The sequence below is a fragment of the Callorhinus ursinus genome, unplaced genomic scaffold, assembly GCF_003265705.2.
Source record: "Callorhinus ursinus isolate GAN/ISIS: 27379988/994484 unplaced genomic scaffold, GSC_fseal_2.0 scaffold12, whole genome shotgun sequence".
In the NCBI taxonomy this organism is placed as follows: domain Eukaryota; kingdom Metazoa; phylum Chordata; class Mammalia; order Carnivora; family Otariidae; genus Callorhinus; species Callorhinus ursinus.
Window position 1 is genome coordinate 10,122,438 of NW_027397074.1, and position 26,661 is coordinate 10,149,098.

The 26,661-nt window shown below is 33.9% G+C and overlaps 1 protein-coding gene across 5 annotated transcripts in view; it reads right to left on the minus strand.

Moving 5' to 3' along the window:
• HGF (hepatocyte growth factor) overlaps positions 1–26,661 on the minus strand; it is a 78,923-nt gene that overhangs the window by 14,920 nt on the left and 37,342 nt on the right. For all 5 annotated transcript variants that reach the window (XM_025872798.2, XM_025872799.2, XM_025872797.2 and 2 more), the window contains 6 exons: positions 23,094–23,268; positions 20,644–20,771; positions 11,754–11,856; positions 7,897–8,030; positions 2,929–2,967; positions 970–1,066 (listed from right to left, as the gene is read on the minus strand). In XM_025872798.2, coding sequence (XP_025728583.1) covers positions 970–1,066; positions 2,929–2,967; positions 7,897–8,030; positions 11,754–11,856; positions 20,644–20,771; positions 23,094–23,268 — 676 coding nt within the window. The remainder of the gene's footprint in view (positions 1–969; positions 1,067–2,928; positions 2,968–7,896; positions 8,031–11,753; positions 11,857–20,643; positions 20,772–23,093; positions 23,269–26,661) is intronic.

Genomic DNA, 26,661 nt, shown 5'->3' on the forward strand with positions numbered 1-26,661 from the left:
TTCGAGTTAGTATTCGAAGAATGAGAAGGATTTTCCAGGCACAAAATATGGAGGAAGAAAGCTACAACATTTAGTGGGAACAACAGCTTAAATGTTTGGAGGGAGAAACATGGAGTGTCTTAAAAACAAGGGAAAATGTGGCTAGAATTCAGGTGCATTTTGGGGTAGGTTGTATGATGAGGTTCCAATAGAGACAGATACAAAGATACTTTAACATTCTGATTACCATATGACATAATATATGTAGTATATAGGAAGTTGTAAGATCAGATTTTAAGTTAACTCCTATTTTCAATATTTAATTCTTCCAACATAATTACTAATCTTAGTTTTTGTATAAGAGTATATTGTGCACAATGATTTTACTGAGAACATATCTTTGATTCTTAAGAGCATAGAAAAATAGACATGTCAAGAATTTTTTTATCCATACCAAATAGTATAATAGCAAGGCTAGTCAACTATCAATATAATTTGTTAATCTTTTTTTAAATGATAAAATATTCTAGAACTTATAATTATTGTTATTTTCATTAGAATTACAATGACAAAATTTAGAAATTAAAAGCAGATGTAAAGTTTCTGACATGATTATGCATAGGCATGTTAAAAAATAAAGTCATAATATCCTAGATTAGGAAAATAATTATATGTGTGTTACAACTACTACAGTGATATCAAGGTATAAATAGTTTCTCTGTGTAGTTGTGTTTTCTCAATCACTCTGAAGCATCACTTGTAATCAGGGACAGTGCCAACACATATGGGACCTCCATGAACATTTAAAAAGACACTATGTCTGAAGGCACAAACTGTGAAATACAGGGCTGCTTGGCAAGCAGAATATGGTCAGTCTCCTCTTGTGTCCCACTCAAATGGGTGCCTGTGTGGATGGGACAACCATCCTGTTGGGAATATGACTTTTGCAAATAATCCGAATACATTCTATTTGTGTCTATTAATAATTACCTGTATTTCAAACTAACCATCCATCCTACATTAGTTCGCGTTGGAATTCCATTTACAACTCGTAATTGTTTTGTTTTGGCACAAGATATTACCGGATCTAAAAAGAGGACCAAAGATAAATAACATTTTGACAAAACATTTTGAAATAATCAATGCCTCTCAGTTTTCTTAAAACAATGATAATTAAAGAATTGTAAATGTAATGTAAAATGTAACATAAAATGTAACTACTGTAATTTTGTCAGAAAAACATTTGGAGGGAGAGAAGGTAAGTATTAAGACTGGAGTGTCAAATCAGGTCTAAAATGTTTGCTATAGATGAGTATATCTAAGGAGACAAGTAACAGAAAAATGAACCAACTCAAGGTATTTCAATATAAAATGAAACAATGTTATTTATAGTAGTTATTTCTAAATGTCAATGGAAATCAGTAACCTCAAAAAAACTGTTTTTATTAATTTTATTACATCTGAATTTTTATGATAAGAATATAGAGCCATTTTGAAAGATTACCAACATTGTATTTATTGAAATTGTACCCAGATGACATAATTGTTATATCCAAATCATTATATCCAAATGACACAATACCAAATTCTTTGGAGTCAACTTTTTCCTGACTCTTCTCCGTATTCCTTTCCTTATCCTTTCTTTTTTTTAAATTTTATTTTATTATGTTATGTTAATCACCATACATTACATCATTAGTTTTTTTAACTTCCCTTTTTTAATTTTTTTAAATTTTATTGTTATGTTAATCACCATACATTACATCATTAGTTTTTGATGTAGTGTTCCATGATTCATTGTTTGCATATAACACCCAGTGCTCCATTCAATACATGCCCTCTTTAATACCCATCACCAGGCTAACACATCCCCCCACCCCCTTCCCCTCTAGAACCCTCAGTTTCTTTTCAGAGTCCATCGTCTCTCATGGTTCATTTCCCCTCCGATTTCCCATGCTTTATTTTTCCCTTCCTACTATCTTCTTTCTTTTCTTTTTTTTAACACATAATGTATTATTGTTTCAGAGGTACAGGTCTGTGATTCATCAGTTTTACACAATTCACAGCACTCACAATAGCACATACCCTCCCCAATGTCTATCACCCAGCCACCCAATCCCTCCCACCCCCCACCACTCCTGCCTTATCCTTTCTACTCCTGTGCATGGTCTAAAATTTCCATTTGCGGGGCGCCTGGGTGGCTCAGTTGGTTAAGCAACTGCCTTCGGCTCAGGTCATGATCCTGGAGTCCCGGGATCAAGTCCCGCATTGGGTTCCCTGCTCAGCAGGGAGTCTGCTTCTCCCTCTTACCCTCTTCCCTCTCGTGCTCTCTATCTCTCATTCTCTCCCTCTCAAATAAATAAATAAAATCTTTAAAATTTCCATTTGCTTCTTCAGCCTGGGACACAGCAGGTGGTCTCTTAAGTCAAAACACTTGAGTAACTTCCTTCAGCCCAAGAAGTATGCGAAAATCAGAAACAAGCAGCTCCAAAAAGATTTTCCTAAATTGAGGATTCACTGAACTTCTCAGTTTGTATCATCTTTTACTTAGTGGATCATTTAAAAAGCCTTAAAGATAAAGCAGGATAGACACACTGCATAACTTTCTGACCTTCTGATTTTATTCTTTCTAACTTTGGCATCCTGATTTAACTTAAAGGTTGGTGAATATCCATTACATACATTTTGCCCAAAATTACAAACAAGGTAAATGCTCTTTTCAAAGTTAAATATAACATCTTGTATTTTCTGAGAATTGAATTTTGATATTCAGTATGTAGTTGCCTTTGTAACCTCTTTTACACATGCACGTAGAAAAAAATTAATAAAAACAAAGATTATTTTTATGATAGAAGTTAATATAGTGATATTTTTCCATGAAGAAAATGATGACATCATTTCTGACATGTAGAGAGTCAAATATACTATATATTTTAAAAGATTACTTACGGTCTAAATTGACTATTGTAGGTGTGGTATCACCTTCACCTGTAAAAATAAATAAATACACATATACACAATTCATACATACATATTTCTGTTATGTAGAACCAAAGCTATATATTGAAACGCAAATGCCCATGAATTGGATAAATCACTAAAATTCGTGACATTTTATTTAAGGATAAAACGTAATAGTATGCTTTTAGTAATTACATATCACTCTTACTGGGCAGTAATGAAGGTATATGCCTCCTGGTAGTGGATAAAGTGAGGAAAGCTCTATTTTATGACTCTGGAGCTTCCCAGGTGTGTGATTTGATGAGTGTGTTGGCAGTTTGGACTACACTGCTGACCTCAAGGGGCTGTAACATTCTGCCAAGATGCCCAACATGGCAATGGACAATCCATTGAATAGCACTAATGCTTATTATAGTTTGCTTGGGCCATTCGTATAGATAGACTGTTTTTTACTCTAATTTGGGTGCTTCGCATTTTTTCTGAAAATCACTTTTACTTTTTAATATGGCTGAGGATAACTGAAACATCACATGTTTCAGAAAACGCTTCAAGAATTCTAGAAGATAGAAATCAATGTCACTAAGGAAAAAGAGGGATAACAAAATATAATTATGTTTTGTTAGAATATTTCAAATAATGTTTTTTCCACACTGTCATAAAAAAAGTATGGAAAAAAGAGAACTGGGAACTGCTAGTTAATTCTAACTAAAACCTCATAACTTAGACTTTTCATAACCTCCCTACTGGGATTTAATGGCTGCAAAGAGAAAAGCTTGGAAGATGCTAGGATTTGAAAATACTTAGGCAATAATGAATGAGGCATAGGATATTTCCTGGAGTTTAATGTCTGACTATTCAGAATTGATGGCATAGAGTTTAGTCAGGCACTGTTTAGACCCAGGTGGTTGTTAATCCCTGGAAATGCCCTGAGCTCAAATAAACCGGCAACAAAACAATAATGGCATATGGCTTCCTTTGTAATACATGCAAATTTGATTGTTATTTATGGAGGACCTCATGAGAATTAATATATGCTAAAGGGTTTTTATTTATGTTCATTTTCCAGATCTAGATATTTTAAATGAATAAGGGTAAAGGCAAACATATAAATTTCATTATTTCCCTTTCCCTTTAGCTTAGCCTGGGGGAGGGTTTTGTTTTAGAGTCGGCTGAGGTCAGTGTTTTAGCTCATAGTACAAATTAGGATTGAGGCCAACTATGGTCATTAAAACATCAAGGATATTGGTTTTTCCACTGAAATCAATTACTTGAAAATTCTAAAATTAAAAACTAGGTATTTATTCCTTCTGGTATTGTGATGAAAAAGACTAGACTTCTCTATCCTTAATTGTATTTCAAGTTTTCTATTTCTAAACATCAAGTTAATAGGTCAACAAAATAGTTCATTATTGTAATTTACTGCAGTATTTAAATTAAAAAAATATAGATACTGTATATTTGGGACTTTAATAATTTATAGTTATTTTATAGTTATTTTTCCTTTAAACCACTATTTCTCACACTTTAGAATAAGCTGAAATATCACTTAAAATCAGATTTCTAGAGATTCTGAGTTGGTGGCTAGATTATGAGTTTTTAAAAAGCATTCTAGTTTCTTCTGTTGCACACTTTGAGCCCAACTTTGAGAAACTGCACTCTAGGACTTGGCCATTTTACCATCAAATGCTATTCTTACTTCTTTTTGTTCCACCACAGTACTTAAATCTGAAATTCATATATGATACAAATCTTCAGTATTGATTCAGATTAGATTTGAAGGGAAACATGTCAATAATAAAAGTTTTACCTATGGAAGGATAGGTAAATGTGTATGTAGGGGGGTGTTTATATGGCCTCAGAACCAAATATGAGTTCTTACTGAAAAAACTTTCTTTAATGTATTCTTAAAGTTTCAACCAAATTCAAATCCTTACGAACATCACATATATCTCCAGGCAGATATCTATGTTCCCATTTTCATTATATTATTTAATGTGAATATATACTGTTAAATTATTATATTTACATAAATGTCTCTACACTGAGAACTAACCAAAAGAAAAAAAATATTGTTTACATTGCTGTATACTTAGCATGTTCTAATATAGGGCTTTGCACACAATAGCAACTCAATTTAAAATTGTTAATAAATGAATAAACAATACAAACTGAGATAGAAGTTAAGTTGTCCAAGGCACCTACAGTGAGAGGACTGAAATTCTTAACCTGGAAGTTGGAGTCGAAGCTCTTAACCACTACACTCTAAATACTTAATACTGAAGATTTTTCTAAGATCTGCAAAGTGTGTATGTGTATAGATTAATATATAGGCACTTCTATAATTTTATTTTTACATATCTGATAGTCTTTAAAATGTGTGCTAATACTCTGTAAGCATTTTTTAAAAAGAAATAAAAACTTTTGTATGATTTGTAATACAAATGTACAGTGTGAAAATGATTTATAGAGTCTCTGCAGTTAAGTAAATAAGAACTCAAATCCTCTAAAGATAAATTTTATTAGCCTTTCACCAGCAGGAAAATGTAAATAAATCCTGGCTATAAATATTAGTTAGAAAAATGACAGTATAAAAATATTTATTGAAATTAATGTTCAGAATATATTGAAATAAAAATGAGTTATCTGCAATAGCATTTAATCAAATACTAGCGACACTCTGCAGTCTTCCAATAGCACATTACTAACTTTTAGTTTTAAAATGTTAGTTGAAAATATGTTTAGAAAACGTTTAAATTATTAGAGTCCTTTGTCAGGTTTATAAACCAAATCACAGTTCCCTGAGATTCTACAGGAGCATTTTACTCTTAACTGTGTCTATGTGCAGTAGAACTGTCTTAGAAGTCTGACTTTTTTCCTTCTTCCTAGACCATTGGATATTTTATTAGCCTCCATTATTCTTAATCATAGAAACTTCACAAAATGTTACCATCAGGTAAAGCTAATATTTATAAAAAATAATCCTTTAATCATTAAAAAGATGTATGTCCCAGAGAGGTAGATTTCTTTGCTTTGTAAAGAAGACCATTTTCAGGACCCAGGCAAATCCTAATATGAGAAAAAGAGAAAATTAGGAACACCTGAATTAATTTGAAAGGCTTTGATTGCAGCTGATGAAATAAAATATAATGATATGATATGCTATTTCTTTGCAAACCTATAAAGTGTTTATTTACCATTATGGATAATTTATTTCCTAAAAATAGGTTGGGAAGTTCCAAGCCTTAATTATAGCCATACTAGATGAAAATCATACTTAAGAAGTTTGACTTTTTATGCTAAAATTTCATGAAACATGACTAGCGTTTCCAGTTAAGGCAAGAAATTATCTCTTTAATTTGCCAAAAAATTATGTGTTTGTATTTCATGTTTTAAAGCAAACATCATTTCTTCAATCTAATCTTTTTAAAATGGGTACTTTTGTTCAAGGTACTTGCTACTAGCTTTTCTCACACGAAAAATATTCTTTTTTGATTTTATTGAGTTTTTACAATTTTAACCCCAGTATAGTTAACACACTGTTATATTAGTTTCAGGTGTACAATACAGTGATTCCACAGTTGTATACATTACTCAGTGCTCATCAGGATAAGTGTGCTCTTTAATGCCCATCACCTAGTTCACTCATCCTCCCCACCCACCAAGAGAAACATTCTTAAAATAGACTCTTACTGAACTTACACAATATGTCCTTTTTTAAACAGGAGATAGCTTAATACAATGTTTAAAGATGTTTGTTATAAACACAGAGCTGTAAGATACTCTAATAAAATAGTAAAGAGTAAAATAGTCTTTTGCTACTGACACAGCTTTATAATAAACCTTTTGCACTCAATAGTATATGGAGGATATACTTCCATCTCAATATATATATTATTCAGTGGTACTCAGTGGGGATAACTTTGTTCCCCAGGGGACTTTTGGCAATGTCTAGAGATAGTTTTTGGTTCTCATGACTGGAGGAAGAGGTGGTTTTATTGACATTTAGTGGGTAGAGGTGAGGAATACCACCAAACATTTTATAGGGCACAGGACAGCTTCCTACACCAAAGATATGCAGTACAAAATGTCAGTAGTGCCGAAGTTGAAAAGTCCTGAGACATTTCTCCAAACTGACTTTCAGACGAGCTTTCCAATTCATAAAGGTAGCACACTATTGAAAGACTCTGACTACCCGGACCTTCACTAATACTGGACATTAACAATTACTTTTTATTTGCTAAACCGACTGGTGGAAATGATCTTATGCTTCTACAATTTCATTTTTTCTTACTATTAAGCTTTAATGTATTTATTTACTTATTTATTATACTTACTCTTGAAGATTCATTTTCTTCATTTTTCTCCTAAATTATCTCACTTTTTTCCTTATTAATATATAGGAGCTCTTTTATATGTGGTATATCAGACATATATATTTTACATATATCTTTTACTTTACACACTGATACTCTTTTAAAAAATCATCTTTAAAAGAAATCAACTTTGACTCAGAGATGTGGATGGAAGACTCTAAGCTTTTTAGTCTTTGGCTAATGCACTGAGAAGTGAAAGCAACACTCTCAGGTCTGTACATGTGTCTGTTACTGGGCGGGGGCTTTGTTAGAGCTCTGCTCTATTCACAGCTTGAACAGTTAGTATTGGGAGGGGGGTCTTTTCTGGTGTAGTCATATTACAATAATGGCCATTTATTGTTTCTGGATTTCAAATGAGGATCTTCTGAGGAGGAAAATCTTCTTTAAAAGGTCAGCAGAATGTCTCCTTGTCTACAGGAGAGATGAAGAAAGGGGTGTGTGTGTGTTGCTGTCTGGAATGAATCCCCACTTTAGGACTGACTCCAACCCTCCTATATTTCCACCTCTGACTGAGGTATCAATTTAAAGGAGATTCAGCGTATTTAAAATATTTCACCTGAAGAAGATCATTAAAAGTACTTACAACGAGAAATAGGACAATAATCCCATGGAATGAGAGGATTTCCCGTGTAACACCAGGGACCATGGGCATCATCATCAGGATTCCGGCAGTAATTCTTATTCAGCTTACTAGCATCTGGCTCCCAGAAGATATGCCTGCATAAACAACAAACTCTAAACATCACAAGATGCTCATTTCATCCAACAGAAACAAACTGTCACCAAGAAGAAAAAATCCTAACATGTAATTTTCATTATAGATACAGTGCAAGCTTCTATTTGGTGTGAATTTTGGTTATTTTCTTTTAGACTTATTCCGTTGCTATTCTAGCAGTTTGGAAGCATGTTCTCTACTCAGGATTATGGAATAGGACTACATAATTAGCACAGATAAAATGATGAAAAATTTTGTGACTTTGCTTCTCTTTAATAATTACAGTGGCAAGGTGACCACCAACACCCCTATGCATAGAAATGGAGAAACACTGCCAGAAAAAGAGCAGATGACAAAGAAGATCAAGGTAATAAAATACATAGAAAATGCAAGCTATTGCAAAGTATTTTTCATGTTTCAGAAACATAAAAAGCATCACTAACAACATCATTATGACAAAGGACAGAAAGATACTCTGAAAAATTAATAATACTGTGCTAATGAAATAATTAAAATCTAAACTTTCAGTGATTATATACTTACAATGTATGAGTTTTTGAAAGATAACTGAGTAACACTTTCTCATTTTACATCTTAACTAAGTTTATTACAAAAGAAAAGCAAAAATACTCTGTTATTTTATTAGACCGTGCCCAGTCATAAAGCATCAGTATTTATATTTATTTTGATAAGATTAATAAAGCCAAATTCCAAATGGCCATCCTGACCAAGTCATGAAAACTCTACAAGTAACTGAATTTGTTTTGGATTATTAATTACTACCATGCTTGAGTGTAATTAATGGGTCATTTAAAAACTGGAAAGAGCTTGGCCAGGTAAGGTTGAACTATCTTTCTGAACTCAGGTTCATTTTCTGGACCAATAATAACAGCAAACACAAATAGTACTTACTGTGTGCCAGATTCTATTTTATGTGATTTACATATATAAACTTAGACCAACCTAATGAGACTGGCTGAAAGATTATTCAATTTTATATTTGACGAAATAGAAATCCACAGAAAACAATTTTTCTGAGGTCACGTGCCTTATAAGCAGTAGAGCAGAGGTTTGAACAAATGGTTCTTTCCAGAGTCAGTGTTCAAAACCACCATTCTGTACTATGTCCTTACCCAATTGCTGTTTATTCTTAAACCAAAACGGTACCATGAAACTTTACCATTCATCAATTTACGCAAATTGTTTTCAAATGACTTTTAACTATTTCCTAATGTCCAACCCAGACTCAGTGAATTAAGGTTATAACCGTGAGTTCCCTAAATAAATATGTCATATATTTCCAGTGATATGTTGGTAATGTTTAAAAGGACACTCTGAGAGGTGTAGGAAGTCTTTATTTGTTGTCCTTGACAATTTCTGAGGTGTAAATTCTTCTGCCATAAAAAATATCAACTTTCCAATGTCCAAATCTTCAGAGATTGGTACAATTGTCTCTCACAAGTCCATAAGAGCTAGATCCACCAAATAGCAGTGCTGAAATTAGCATTTAATCTTAATCATGCTAATTCTCACTTAAAATTCTGTAATGAATCTTAATGCTTAGGAAAAAATCCAAAGTTCTAAACACATCTTACAAGGCTCTATATGGTCTTGCTACTGGAGAATTCCTTTTCTGTGGACATTAACCAAATTACACTATCTTTCAACCTTACCAAAATTATTTCTGATTTTCAAACACTTCAGTCTGTGGGCTTTGGGACAAGCTGTTCTGTCTGCCTGATGTACTCTCTTCCTACACTTCCTTTGACCAACTTCTACTTAACATATATGCTCCAATTAATTTCCCTTTCTCTAGGAAGACTTCCTGACCATCTAAATCTGGATACTTCTTTGCACTTTCATAGCATAAAATTTGCTATTTTTCATAATTTTTATAATATGGTATTGGCATTTGCTGTTGGCTGGCATTCTAGAGTGTGAGATCCATGAGGTTAGAATTCTGCTTATCTTTGAAATCCTAGAGCTGCAGTTTCCAATACAGTAGCTACTAGCCACATGTGGCTACTGAAGAATTGGTATGTGGCTAGCCCAAATAGGTGCTCTGATTCAAGCAGATCTTGAAGCTTTAACATGAAAAAATGTAAAAGATTTCATTAACATTTTTTATATTGAATACATATTGAAATGAAAAGGCTTTAGATACATTGGATTAATAAGAAATATTATTTAAAATAGTCTTGCCTGTTTATTTTTACTTCCTTAAATGTGGCCATTAGAAAACAAAAGTACACGTGCAGCTTACATATGTGAAATGCATATTTATGTTGGAGAGCACTGCTTTAGAACTCTCACTATTTGTTTGTGAAGTAAATTAATTGAAACCATATCATCCACTAGTGAGTACATTTTGGAAGAGAAGTAAAGTAGGACTAGAGGCAAAATAACTCAATCTCTCACAGCCCTTAAATTCTTTTTTTTCCTTAAGATTTTATTTATTTATTTGACAGAGAGAGAGAGAGACAGCGAGAGAGGGACACAAGCAGGGGGAGTAGGAGACGGAGAAGCAGGCTTCTTGCTGGGCAGGGAGTCCGACGCAGGGCTCGATCCCAGGACCCTGAGATCATGACCTGAGCTGAGGGCAGACGCTTAATGACTGAGCCACCCAGGTGCCCCTAAATTCTTATTCACACATATAGAAATATCTTCCACATAGATTGTGATGGCCAAATAAGATAATAACTCATGGAAAGCAACCATGGCATAAGTACTTGATCAAGTGATACTAACCTTTTTCCTTCTATTCAACTGCATATGCTATTCTGGGATTTTGGTAAAAATCAGTTTTATGTCACAAGTATGTCTCAGACTTCTTTAGTAATTTCAAACACACTAGCACTATTGCTACGGTGGAATGACAGACAGTGGCAGACATATTTTTCTGTGAATATGTCCAGTGTCAAAAATCTCTAATTCTCTGAAATATATAGGTTTCTTCAAATATCTATTATACATTCCTTTAGTTCTAGAAAAATTTAATACGTTAAAATAAAGCTTTACCAGGAAACCTGTTTCTATAAGTTTTTAATAGTTAAGTGGATATGTAAGCTATGTGTGTCATGAAAACGGTAACTTACTGATTTTTCATGAACTGATGTTAACAATAATTAATTATGAGAACACAATCATATAATGCACTATTTGAAACACTAGATTTGCCACTTAATTATGCACTGTCTTATCAAGTTATACAGTTGTTTTCCCAATGTGATATATCATCCTTGAAGGTGAAGCCAAAACGTATGCCCATTTTTTTATTAGTGTCTCCCATGGGCACCTATCACAGAACAGAACACATAGTAAATACTCAATAAAAATGTGCTAGATTGAATTGCTTATTTAAAAGTTTGGGGGCTCCTGGATGGCTCAGTCGGTTAAACAGCTGACTCTTGATTTCGGCCCAGGTCATGATCTCCAGGTCAGGCTTCCAGTGGGGAGTCTGCTTTAGGATTTTCTCTCTCCCTCTGCCCCTCCCCCCTCCCTGCTTGCTCGCTCTCTCTCTCATATATAAATAAATCTTTAAAAAGAAAAAAGGTTGTTACATGAAGGGAATACACTAAATTGAGTTGCACAGAATAACAAATCTAATGTTTTTATTAGCTTACTATAATCCATAAGAATAGAAAGAAATAGCAATGTGCATATCTGAATATAATATCTGCTATTATCACTACATATTATGTATTGAAAGAAAGTTATTTACACACCTGTGCAAGTCTTCCATGTTCTTCTCCCACATTGAACATGTTAGTCCAGATCGGGTTTTGGATAAACTGCCCATATAATTTTTGCCATTCCCACGATAACAATCTAAACATAAAATATATGAAAGAGGACTAATGAATACAGGGAAGTATAGAACAAAAACATTTTTACAAGCATGCAAATTCATGAAAGTCAACATAAAAGGTGACAACACACTCTGTACAAATCAGATATCCAAATATTCAAGTAAGGTATCTTTATTTTCAGCCAAATTTCTTCTTCCTTAAAATAGGGTTTATGTATCTCATTACAAATTGAAAAAAAAAAAATCAAAGAAAAACGTTACATGAGTGACCCTTAGGGATACCAAAGAAATGAGAATTTTTAGAATGACATATATATTTCCCAGCATTTTCTTCGGAAAAAGTAAGCTCCACAGAAAAGTCACAAGAATGATATAATGAATACTCATATACTCGTCACATTTGTTGTGTTTTGATTTTCGTCTTTCAGGAGATTAACATTCTGAGTCACCCAAGCCAGCTGTTTTGCAAATGCTCTTTAATTCCATTTTGTCTGATTATTTTCTCATGATTAAAAGCAAGCTAAAGACAGGATTACGACATAGATGATATTTTGTCCTTTTCAGAGCATTTTATCTTGTAACCTATGATGTCAGTTTGTTCCATTATCGGTGGTGAGTTTGATAACTTGGTTAAGTGATACGAAGGAAGATTGTTGGGGCCCCTGAGACTAAGTATCTTATTTCCAAATAAATTTTCAGAAAATGGCTTAGGCATACTTTGTTTACCTTTGCATGAATTAGTCATTACTAGGCTGGTTTTAAAATAGTTGTTCTTCAATTTCCTACATTTCTTTATTTATTGTCATTTTTTTCTTCTCCCCTACTCCTTCCATGTAAGTATTCTGCTACTGCCACTGGTACTGCCGCTGCCATGGCTACTACTAGTAATACAAGTGCCTGTAGCAGAAGTGGGGCTATGCACATCTGTCCACTTTTTACCCAGCATTATATATAATCTATTCCTGTTGCTCATTTTAATACTCAAAATTGTTCCAAAGTTAGCTGATGGAAGCCACTTTAAACTGGCTTCTGTGCCTTTTACTGTGTCCCATATGGTTTTATTTTTCATTTTTCTTCCCCAGATGAGTAATCTGTGTTTTACTAAACATTGATGGGAGGGTCCATATTCCTAATTTTAAAATATCATAAAAAAGAAGTCAAATTCTTCCAAACATGTGAGTTGCAGTTCTACATTTGAAAAGAAACACTATTCCATATTTTAAAATAATAACACATATTTTAAAAGTGACGATCCATTAAACATTCCTGATTTTTATATGACTGAGAACTGTAGACTTGTAAAATGTTATTTACAAATATACATCAAGATTATTTCTGTTTTAAACTTGGTAAGCCACGCCCCTGGGTGGCTCAGTTGGTTAAGCGTCTGCCTTCAGCTCAGGTCATGAGCTGGTATTGAGCCCCATGTCGGGATCCCTGCTCGGCGGGAAGCCTGCTTCTCCCTCTGCCGCTCCCCCTGCTCGTGCTCTTTCTCTCTCTCAAGTAAATAAAAAAAATCTTTAAAAAAATAAACTTGGTAAGCCATAGTCTATCATAATTGGCTTTAAATATACTTTTAGGGACGCCTGGGTGGCTCAGTGGTTAAGTGTCTGCCTTTGGCTCAGGTCACGATCCCAGGATCCTGGGATCGGGCCCCACATCAGGCTCCCTGCTCCATGGGAAGCCTGCTTCTCCCTCTCCTTCTCCTCCTGCTTGTGTTCCCTCTCTCGCTGTCTCTCTCTCTGTCAAATAAATAAATAAAATCTTTTAAAAAATTTAAAAAATGAATAAATATGCTTTGTAATCATAATAAATACATAAAAGTCCTAATAAAAACTTTAAATAAATAATTTAATAACTTGTTCAAGAATCAGTTAACATAGTGAAAAAGTATATTCAATAGCCATGTTGTCAAATCCGTGGATCACATTTCGTAGTAACACTATAAGGAATTTGGGCTTAAATATAAAAACTCAAATAAGATAGGATTTGATACAGATAACATAGCAGTCATTCCAGTGCACAATAAAATTGCTTTCAGAAAGCAAAAACTTGTAAAATCCAATACTTGTACATAAACAGAATATACCAATGAAAACATTTTCCTCTGATGGTGTGTTTTTTGTTTCTATATTAGGAAAGTTTAAATCTTTAGCTGTTAGGTAGTAAATTCTTTAGATAGATTCTTACTTAAAGCAATTGTGTGATGCAATACACTAGTGCTACTTTTTTATAGATTTTTGGGTTTTTTGCATATATGTTTTCTATATTGGAGGAAGAGATCCTCCTCACCACCACTACCCTTTTATTTGAATAAAGGCTATGATATATTTTCTTTCCTTCTTAATAAACTTTTTATTTTAGAATAGATTTAATTTATAGGCAAGTTGTAAGTTGGTACATAGAGAGTCTCATATACCACAGTTTTCCCTACTTTTAATATCTTAGATTAGTATGATAGATTTGTCATAACTATTGAGCCATTCTGATGCATTATTAACTGAAGACCATATTTTGGTCTTCATAGACTCAGAAATATCTTTAGTTGTTAACCTAATATCCTTTTTGTATTCTAGGATTCCACATGATACCACATTATATTTAGTTGTCATATTTCATTAGGCTCTTTTTTTTTAAATGTTATATGTGTTTTTTTTTTTTAAAAGATTTTACTTATTTATTTGAGAGAGAGAGAATGAGAGATAGAGAGCACGAGAGGGAAGAGGATCAGAGGGAGAAGCAGACTCCCTGCCGCAGGGAGCTCGACGCGGGACTCGATCCCGGGACTCCAGGATCATGACCTGAGCCGAAGGCAGTCGCTTAACCAACTGAGCCACCCAGGCGCCCATCATTAGGCTCTTCTAAATGTGACAGTTTTTAGACTTTCTTATTTGATGACGTCAGTTTTGAGGAAAATTGGTCAAGTATTATTTTGAGCATTTTTTTAAAGATTTATTTATTTAAGGAGGGAGGGGCAGAGGGAGAAAGAGAATCCCAAGCAGAATCCCCCAAAGAACACAGAGCCTGACACAGGGCTGGATCCCACTATCCCATGACCCTGAGATGACCTGAGCCGAAATCAAGAGTGGAATGTTTAACCAACTGAGGTACCCAGACACCCCCGGTCAAGTATTTTTTTTTAAAATGTCCATCAGTTGGGTTTGTCTGATGTTTTCCTCATGATTAGATATGGGTTATAGGTTTTTGAGAGGAAGACATGAGTTTTTTTTAGCACTTTTTTTTTTTTTTAATGTTTTATTTATTTATTCACGAGAGTCAGAGAGAAAGAGAGAGGCAGAGGCAGAGGGAGAAGCAGGCTCCCCGCCGAGCAGGAAGCCCGATGCTGGACTCGATCCCAGGACCCTGGGATCATGACCTGAGCCGAAGGTAGACGCTTAACCATCTGAGTCACCCAGGCGCCCCTTTTTGGCATTTCTTAACTTGCTGGTGAAAGATATTCCAGCCTCACCTTGTTCTTTTCTTGTCCCAGGCCTTCTGGAATCATCAATTTCTCCAAGGGGCCTTTGTTTATTTTAATGATGAAAAGTAAGAAGATAAGAAATAGGTGTCAAGGGTGCTTTTGTTATATGTGAATTTAAGCATAATTTCCATGTGTTTGAAGGGAATTTATATATACATACCATTTTTTTAGAAATCTCAACGTATTTTGTTCATTACTTCAGTTTTTTGGTCCTTTAGTTTTTAGTTTCAGAATTTTTATATATTAAAAATATTTTCTCTTTATCTGTAATATGCATTTCAACACTTAGATCCAAATTTGTCATTAGTCTTTTTATTTAAATATGGGTTTGGGGGGCACCTGGGTGGCTCAGTTGGTTAAGCATCTGACTCTTGATTTAGGCTCAGGTCATGATCTCAGGGTCATGACATCAAGCTGCATGTTGGGCTCTGCCCTGGGCATGGAGCCTGCTTAAGATTCTCTGTCTCCCTCTCCCTCTGCTCCTCCCCCCGCCCTGCTCCTGCTCTCTTATGTTTTATTTCTCTCTCTAAAAAAGTAATAATTAAATAAAATAAAAATAAATGAATATATATGTGTATATATATATATATAGTGTATGGGTGTACATGAGCGTTTGCCTCGGTAGGTTTGTAATGTAGTTTATAGTTTTTTTTTCTTTTGCTTCCTCTAGATTTTGAGTGTTAATTAAAAAGCTTTTCACCATATCTAAGTTAAAAAGGGATTCTTCCAATTTTACTTCTAGTATCTATATGGTTCCCTTTTTAAAATTCAGATTCTTATACATTTGAAGTTTATTTTGTGGTATGGTATAAGGCATGGATTTAATTTTATCATTTATAATTTTATCCATTATTATACTTTAAAAGTTCATTTTTCATCCAGTGATACATAGTGCCACATTTTTAATATAATAAATCTCTGTAAGGAGTCTGTTTCTGTCCTCTGTGTTTTTTCCAATTGTCAATTTATTCATTGCACTAGAACTAAAGTCTTAATTATAAGCTCTTTATAAAATGTTTTAGTATCTGATAAGGTTAATCACCTCTAATCACCCTTATTTTTCAAGATTTTACATAATATACTTATGTGTTTATTCTTCCCAGAGAACTACAGAATCAGGTTTTTTTGTATCAAAAAAAGCCTTATGCATCTATTTCCTAATATCACATTACATTTATAAATTACTTAAGTAGGAGTGCCTGGATGGCTCAGTCCATTAAGCGTCCAACTCTTGATTTTGGCTCAGGTCATGATCTCAGGATTTGAGATCGAGCTCCATGTCAGGCTCCAGGCCTGCTTAAGATTCTCTCTCTCCCTATTCCTCTGCCCTTCCCCTGTTAGCGTGCGCTCTCGCTCTCTCGCTCTAAAAATAAATAAATAAATAAATAAATAAATAAATAAATAACTAGCTTAGGTAGAATTGATGTAATTTATGATGTTGAGTTCTCATATCAAGAACAAGGGATGCTTTGTCCCATTAAAGTACACTTTTGTGGCTTTCAGTGGTGATTTTAAAATGTTATCACATAAATTTTGCACATTTCTTTCTAAATTTATTCGTTTCCATCACTTTTGTTGCTATTATAGATATACTTTTCTCCTTAATTAAATCTTCAAACTCATATATGAATGTTACTCTAGTGAATTTTATTACTTGAATTCAATTTTTAGAGTATATTACTATTACATCATTTACATAAATAAAGATCTTTTGCTTTTTTACCCAATCAATATGCTTTCTTATTTATAAGGAATAATATCTCCAATACAGTGTTAAAGAGGAATATGTTAACCTACATTTTATAATGTTAAGGAGTAAAGATAGTATACTTTCTTGTTTTCTTTTTTAACTTCCTAAGAATGTCTGTAATGTTTCCCCATCAAGTATAATGGATAAATGCTTTTGTGTATGTGGGCATGTCTATGTGTCTATATGTGTATATGTTAAAATGTGAATATATATTTTAAGGAAGTCTCTCTCTCTGTTTATATATAGATAGATATAGATATATGGATATGTGTGTATAATGTGTGTATTCCAGAAATTCTTATTTGTGTAATTTTATGAGAAAGGAGTGAATTTTGTAACAGGAATTTCAAAATTTGTTGACATTTATTATATGATTGTTTTTCTAAGATGAATTATTTTAATGGGTTTCTAAAACTGAATCATTTTTGTTCTCAGACTAAACTCCATTCAAACATCATGTATTATTTTTTAAGTTGCTTTATCGGACTTTTCACTCATTCGTATAAAATTTTTATATTCACAAATGAGATAAGTTTACTGTTTTTTTTTCTGTGTTATCTTCATCATGTTTAGGTATTAATATTATAACGTCATCACTACTGATGGAAGTTTTACTATATTTGTTGAACTACATAGCAATATATGTAGCATTGAGATTAACTGGTCTGTGAACACATCTAGGCACAGTATATTTTTGATGGAACAGTTTTCATTAATAAATTCCCATATTTCTTCTATAAGAATAGGTCTAATTCTTTGACTAATTGAATTGATCAGGGCCAATTCAATTCAAATAATTTTAATTTTCCTAGTAAATTATCCATTTCATTTTTATTTTCAAAGTTTCTTATATGAGGTTATATAAAATAGTCTTTTAGGTCTTCTAATTTTCCTGTTTCAATGGTTTTTTTCCCCTTGATAATTACCATTTTATACTTTTGTCCTTTCTTTTTTTCTTGAGTCAACTAGCTGGTGATTATCTATTTTGTTAATTTTTTTCAAAGAACCATCACTTTGCTTTATTCATTAATTCTCCTGTTATTAGCTCTAGATATTACTAATACCGGATTTATCTTGGTGGTTTTCCTTTTTATACTGCTTTCAGCTTGTTTTTTCCCCAACTCTAAGTTTGAAATTTCATTCACTTTCTTCATTATTTATGATATTGATATAACCATTTATTTTTTTAAGATTTTATTTATTTACTTGACAGAGAGATAGAGAGAGAGCACAAGTAGGCAGCGAGGCAAGCAGAGGGAGAGAGAGAAGCAGACTTTCCACTGAGCAGGGAGCCCGACATGGGGCTCGATCCCAGGACCCTGGGATTATGACCTGAGCCGAAGGCAGCCGCTTAACCGATGGAGCCACCCAGGCACCCTTTGACATAACCATTTAAAGCTATGAATTGCATCCCATTTACTGCTTTAAATATATATTATATAATTTAACAAGTTGTTTTAAAAACATTTTTAAAGAAAGTCTGTAATTTCAGTTTTCATTTTTTAATAGAGTTGTTTAATATTCAATTGGAAGAGCATTCATACATATGCTAATTCAGATGTTGCAAGATTTAGGAAGAACGTTTCTAATTCATCAGTCTATTTGTGTTTATATGTTATATGGAGAAGGATAAGAGCAACATCCTTTCGCGTGTATGTATGTGCATGCATGCATACATATCACATATTTAACAATGCATACCATTAGCTTAGCAGTATCACACAATGGCATAACCATTAAAACTTCACAGTTTTATGTTGGGTTAGCTAACAGTGTCTCTTAAGTGGATTTCTTCATTTTTAACTTGCCCCACAGAACCTAGCACTTTGTTGCATGTGTTGCGTGTATCAGGTATAATATATTGTTGAAAATAATATAACATATTGTTAAAAGTAATGGAAAGGTCATTCTAAGGAAAGTTATATTCAATCCCAACTGTGCCAATTTGAGAATTTAGGCAAGTTATCTAAATTTCATAAAACTAATTTCCTCATCTATTAATTTCTAGATTTATTAGATAAACAATATCATCAGCTTAACTTGTACAATCTAAAATTCTCATATTCTGTTACCTGATTCTTTGGTAAGTGATATATATGTACATAAAAGCATCTTAATATACATAAGAAGCTTATTAAACAATTGTTCTAATTTCCCTCTATCTCAAATTATCAGTGCATGTTTAAATGAACAATACAGGGACAAAGAAGATCCAGCTGGTACTAAACCTCCTTTAAACATTGGTTTCAACTTTATTTCCAAGTGACCTTTAAAATCTGCAGAAAAAACAGTGAAATTGACTGAAAAGGGACTGAACCCCTCTTCCCTCTACAACTTTTAACAGTTGCTCATGAAAAATGGCACTGCAGAAAAAGTTAAAGGATGGAAGAAGTATGTATAGAACAATAAATCTATGAAATGGAGCTTTAAATTTGGCTTGGGCTTTTTAGGATGATTTAGGACTGACCATGACCATCAAAATTAAATTTATGAGAAAGAATATGATTATTTAAAAATCATAACCTTCAATTCATTATATACTAATAAATGCTCAGATTCCAACATCTTTGTTAATCTTTGACAAATGATTTATTTTTTAAGCCTATTTCAGTCTGACTTTTCTCTGCTGCTCTCCCTGAAACAGTGATCTTCAATGGCATATATGTTTCCCAGTATAATGGTGATTTATCCCAAACCCCACAGCTACACATCATCTCCACTGCTGACCCCCAGGTCCACATCACTCTCCTCTCTTTCCTGAATTACTGAAACAGCCGCATAACAAATTCTCCTGTTTGGGAGAAGTTGTCAGAAGTTCTGGCTGTTTTCCATAATGCACCCAGAGTCATCCTGTTAAAACTTAAACCAGACAGATCATCTAATTTATCTTTTTGGAACCCTACAACAGAATCCCTTCTCTTTCAGAATAAAAGTGTAAATCCTTCCAATTCCTATAAGGCATATGCAATTTTAGTCCAACTCTTCTCTAACCACATGCCCTGTGACTCTCCCCCTTGCTCTGTACTGATCACAGTGGTGTGCTTGCTGTCTCTTTCCTTTACTTTTCAAACACTGTCCCATCTCATTCCATTTGCACTTGCAGTTTTCTCTACCTCGAATGCTACAGCACATGGCACATGCTGCTTCTTCCAGGTCCTCCTTAAGTGTTCCCTTGGTATGTCAGATCTTCCCATACCATTAAAATATGAAATAACAACACCCTCCCCTCTAACCCTGGGACATTTTCTCTCTGGCACTTACCACAAACTAACTTATTCCCACTTCCATTTTGCTTGTTTTGTTCCTGTTTTCTGTTTGCTGGAGTTTCTGGAGTTCCATGGAGTCAGAGAATTTTGTTTTGTTTACTAGTATATCCCCAGTGTCTAAAACGGTGCCTGGCACTAGTATATACTCAAATAAATGAGTGTTGAGCCAATGAATGTATAAAAGAAACGCAACTTCAGACTTGGTGATTTTGTTTGGGAACCAGCAAACCAGTGCAACAAGAAGTAGGTCTCTCTTGAGGCATTTCCCCTGAATCTAATCAAGCCCACCCTGCAAAATGTCAGCCATTACCTTGTCCACTTGACACATCACATTTTGGAATTTGGGAGCAGTAGCCAACTCGGATGTTTGGATCAGTGGTAAAACACCAGGGTGACTCAGCTCCATCTGGATTTCGGCAATAATTTTCTCTTAGGTCCCTATTGAGAAAGGGCATGTTAATGTAAATTGCCTGAGTTCTTACAAATGGTAAGTTAGCGCTGTTACATTTCTAGAATCCCAGAATGCATGCATGTTTATAAATAGAGTTCTAAATTTTAGATTTAGGATAGTTATAACAATTTAGAATTCAGTATACACAAATGACATTGCCCATATTACTGAAATAAAGGCTGTCAGATGTCAGTATTCTTTTCATTGCACAGGCCCCAGGTTCCACAGAAACACTGCTGCTTCATGAAAGGGAAAAAATAGTACCACTTCATTTTTCTCATTCTCAACACTTGGACTCTCAACTATTACAATTTTTAAAAAACTGGCCTATTATTTATTATGTTTTCATGGCCCATATATAATGTAGAAACAACATGTATTTCTCTTTGCTGAAGAAAGTCTATTATGAATAACTGTTAACTACTCTCATTTAAAATGGAAGTTCTACCTATCCAAACATTTGATACAAAAAAAAAAAACACGATAGCTTTCTTCCCTGAATTCTGTACTTTTCTTACTTAATTTGCTGCATAGATTTCTTTCCCTTACAAAGTACTTCTTTATTGATTTATAAAAGTTATTTGAAATCTTATAAATATTTCTGTAAAATTAAGGCCTTTTTTTTTATTATGTTATGTTAGTCACCATACATTACATCATTAGTTTTTGATGCAGTGCTCCATGCAGGACGTGCCCTCTTTAATGCCCATCACCAGGCTAACCCATCCCCCCACCCCCCTCCCCTCTAGAACCCTCAGTTTGTTTCTCAGAGTCCATAGTCTCTCATAGTTCGTCTCCCCCTCCCATTTCCCCCCCTTCATTTCTCCCTTCCTACGATCTTCTTTTTTTTTTTTAACATATAATATATAATTTGTTTCAGAGGTACAGGTCTGTGATTCATCAGTCTTACACAATTCACAGCGCTCACCATAGCACACACTGTCCCCAATGTCTATCACCCAGCTACCCCATCCCTCCGCACTTATATTTTAAAAATGTATGTTGGTATAAAATATGTGCATTGAGTTTTACATCAAGTTTACACAACTTTGCTATTTTAAATGAATAATTGTTTAGTTAAATTCTTCTGAATATGTGTACATACACAATTTCTTACATGAGTATTATTACCAGTCATTAGAAATTAACAAAACAGGTGAATGGCACTGACACTGTCTCCTCTCTTTGTCTTAACTAAACTTTCCTCATTTTCTTTGCTTTCTCTACTTCAGTATTTATTTCTGAGGTGTGAAACACATGGGTCAGGAACAGAGACAACTGTTATGAAGAAAATGAGGGAAGCAAACCCACAATGACAAGTGACAAGTAAAATTTTGTTATAAAATAATGAAAAAAAATAACATGAATATTTACTATCTAAGCAAATACACTGAATTAACTAAAACAAACAAAACAAAACAAAAAAAACACCCATAAAATATCTCCTCTCTCCAGTGGATGGACCGACTAGTGCTCATAATTCTCCATCTTGAAATGTTAAGCTCTCTTATTAAAAGCCAATTACATAAAGCCAATATATGTTATTTATAGGCGCTATTTCAGCAAAGCCACTATGAATGGCACGTGTGTTATAAATTTCAAAAGCAATCATTTTATGTTCCTCATAACAAGGAGGACAATTTAAAAACACATGGCATTGTGGCTGTTCTGTGTAGCAAAAGTCAAGTGGTGGAAAAAAACAGCCTTGGAGAAGGTACATAACAGCAATATAATTGATATTCAAGGGCAGTTTCTTTGGCTTGATTCATCTAAACAATTGTTTTACTTTCCCACTCTTGAAAGGATATCTAGAAACAGCAGAAAACATATTTAAAATCTTAAAAATAATATTGCTTCAAGGTCAAAAACGCATCAGTTTACATTGTTGATTGAAATCAAGGTATGCCTCTTCTTGTGAAAGAAAAAAAAATATGTAATCTCCCTTAAAACTAACGTGAAGTTTTAAGAAGGCACTAATTTGAAACTTGCCTGGTTATCATTACTGCTAATGATTTATTAAATGCAAAATCAAAGCTGTGATCAGAAACCTAGGGATGTGTCTCCCAAAATATGGTACATCAACCATCTGATTCAAAAATACCTAGAGTATTCATTAAAATCCATATTTGAGGTCCAGATCTCAGACCTAAGGAAGCAAAATATCTGGGTGGATGAATCTGTCTTTTAACTCCTGATTGTCCCTAGGCACACTAAAGTTAAGAATTTCTAACACAGAAATTAGTAGAGTAACCATTCTACCTCATTTCCTGCAGAGTCTGCTGAAATTTATATGTGCCTAATATACTCACTTGCACTTGAAATTTTCAGGAGTTATGTCATGCTGGTGAGGATACTGGGAATCCCAACGCTGACATGGAATTCCATTCCAAATAGTATTGATGGTGCCCCGGTAGCCTTCTCCTTGACCTTGAATGCATTCAGTTGTTTCCATAGGGACATCTGTGTCATTCATAGTACTGTGAGCTATTGGTAAAAAGAAATATTAAATTTAAGTAAAATCTTTTAATCTGTCATCTACCTCTTAGTTTTAATTTGCATATGTATTACTAGAGTTTTCTGTCACATAGGTTTTTATAAAAATTGAGTAGAATAAAAATTCAAGTTATTATTGCTATCTCACTCAACCTAAAAGAATGAGTTACCGTGGTGGACTCAACTGTAGGATTTCTCTGATCATGAATTAGAATATTCTAGCTTGGTTTTATCTAGACTAGTTTGAAAGAGCATCATATAATAGCACTTAAATTTCTTGGATCTGTCCATTCATTAATATTAGTTGTAAAATCTATTTATTAATTTTAAATGTTTTTTAATCAGCTTTCTTACTTTAGAAATTGAAAAAAATCTATAAGTAATATAGTGACCACATAGGGAGATTAAAAAGCACTATGTTGGGGTACCTGGGTTGCTCAGTCGCTTAAACATCTTCCTTTGGCTCGGGTCACCATCCCAGGGTCCTGGGATGGAGCCCCATGTCAGGTCTCCAGCTCAGCGAGAAATCTCCTTCTCCCTCTGCCTCTCCCCCTGTTCATGTTCTCTCTCTCTCAAATAAATAGATAAAATCTTTAAAAATAAATAAATAAAAAATAAAAAGGACTATGCTATAAGTTTGGCCATAAGAAATGTAAGAAAGGGAAAAGTTGGTCTAGAGAACAGTTATTTTTTTAAATAAATTTACCATTATTATCTCCATTCCAATTTTCGTTTCATTCAAACACTAAAATAGTATATTTTGAATAAATCTTTAAAGGCATTCTACTTCCGTGTGTCACTATAACTAATATATGCTGAATAGACAGTATTTCTTTTTGCTTTTTAAGATTTATTATTTATTTATTTGAGAGAGAGAGTGTGCAGGGGGAGGGGCAGAGGGAAGAGCAGGCTCCCCTTGAGCAAGGAGCCTGATGTGGGAGTCGATTCCAGGACCCTGGGATCATGACCTGAGCTGAAGGCAGATGCTTAACTGACTGAGCCACCCAGGCGTCCCTAGACAGTATTTCTGAAATGACTATACAAGTAATCCTAATTAGTTTGTTTAAATACATATAAAAGTTGGTAATCTTATTAACCATGGTTTTCCTCCAGTATGATAAATATATTCTAAGCTGGTATGTTATTTTTTTAATCAATTTGTTAGTATTAAAAGAAATCAGTTGTTTCTAGGCAGATTTATTTCCTGGTTTTTTCCTAGTCCAAATACAATTCTTACCACATTTCATGCAGATCATAAAAATCTCCATAACAAAGTAAAAAAAGTACAAACTTAAAATTTTACTACAACTTTGACTTTCTCTTTTGTCTTTAATGTTTATTTAAACAAAATGTAACTGAAAACTTTCTACAGCAACTAAAATTCATAACACCTTCTCAAAACATACATGAAAATATTTACGGTTCAATAGAGTAAAGTCAATGTAAACTCCCCGGTTACCTTTACAATCTAAATGGTCATTAAAGATGTCCCTGGATAAAACTCAAGCTGACACACTCTAAGACAGTTTAGGATTTGAATAAATGCCTTTGATTCATCCATTCTGGAAGTATATGTATCATTTCTCAAAAGAAGTCAGAACTAAACATGCCTTCAGAGGCTAGGGATGTCTATAAAAGTGTTCCATATTTAATAGTGTAAGTTCTTTTTAAATGGCTCCTCAATTTTAGTTAAATTTATTTCTTTCTGGAGCGCCTGGCTGGCTCAGTCGGTTAAGCATCCAGCTCTTGATTTTGGTTCAGGTCATGATCTTAGGGTCGTGAGATTGAGCCCCAAGTGGGACTCCATGTGCAGTGGGGAGTCTGCTTGAGATTTTCTCTCTCCCTCTTCCCCTCCCTCTGCTCACACGTGCTCTGAATCTCTCTAAAATAGATAGATAAATCTTTAAAATGAATGAATGAATGAATGAATGAATAACAAATATAAATACATAAATAAATTTCTTACAAATAATTACTCTTTATGGGGTGTAATGTTTTATTTCATTGAGTTCCATGCAAACTAAGGGGAACCTAAGTTTGGAGTTATTCTATGAAACTCAGTGAAAAAGAAGGAAGATTAATTAATGACCATGTCAACCACTGGAATATGTTGTATAAACAGATTTCCATAAATTGCCCTTACAGTAAATTTTCTTCAGTTCCATTTAAAATATGTTTTTATTTCTTATGTATCTACTGCAGGGAATGAAAATTTGGCTCAGAAAAACCTTAAATTAAAAGGAACTTCAAATGGAGATAAGCAAAATGTCCAGAGATTGATCCACAAATTGGTCATTGAGAGTTGATTTCTGAGAGTTAATATATACTGATATGGGTAACATATATCAATTCAGGAAGAATAAAATTTATTGGCCTGAAGAAATGACTTGTATAGAAAAAGTTAGTGCTAGTTAATCAAGTCCTTTATGATTTTAATATTAAAGTTTTTAGATGAGGGGCGCCTGGGTGGCTCAACTGGTTAAGCGTCTGCCTTTGGTCATGATCCCAGGGTCCTGGGATCGAGTCCCACAGCTTTTCCCCTCTCCCTTTACCCCTCCCCCTGCTCGTGCTCTCTCTCAAATAAATAAATAAATAAAATCTTTAGAAAAAATAAAATAAAGTTCTTAAATGAAATAGAAAGTAAGATGGATTTTATAGGTCCTCAGGAACAATATTTTGTCAAAATGAATGCCACCAAGCTACTATATTTCTGATGATTTGAGTTAATTGTTAAATGATTTGAGGATACTGGGTGTATGTGGGGGGACATCTTTAAAGGGTGATAACTTTAAAACAGTTAAAATGTCAAGCTTGTCCTGACATATTTCATATCTAATTACAAAACTATTATGTTTAAAAGACAAAAACAAGTGTCTCCAGGAACTTCTCAATTCATTACCTTAACGTTTTAAGAAGAAGAGTTTTTTTTGTTTTTGTTTTTGTTTTTTTAGAGAAGCAGGCTCCCTGCCAAGAGCAGGGAGCGCAATGCGGGACTCCATCCCAGGACCTCGGGATCATGACCCGAGCCAAAGGCAGACACTTAATCGACTGAGCCACCCAGGCATCCCAGAAGAAAAGTTTTTATTTCCCCCACTTCTTGGACACAAGTTCCTGGGAAGCAAACTGAGTTAAGTAGAACCCAGACAAGGAGAGGAAGGTCAGATTTAGGGCAGCCAGAGCAAAAGTACTTCAATTAATCTTCTTAGGGACTTCATTATCTGTCTGGGTACTTCTATTGTCTTACTTTCCTATGTATTTGTGTGTGTTTGGTTTTATTTGTTTATTACTGACCTATTTTTCTCAATTATTACTGTGACATTGTGAACATGTAATCTAAGAACCCAGTCTTGGTGAATTTCAAGATCAATAAGGGCTAGATATGGG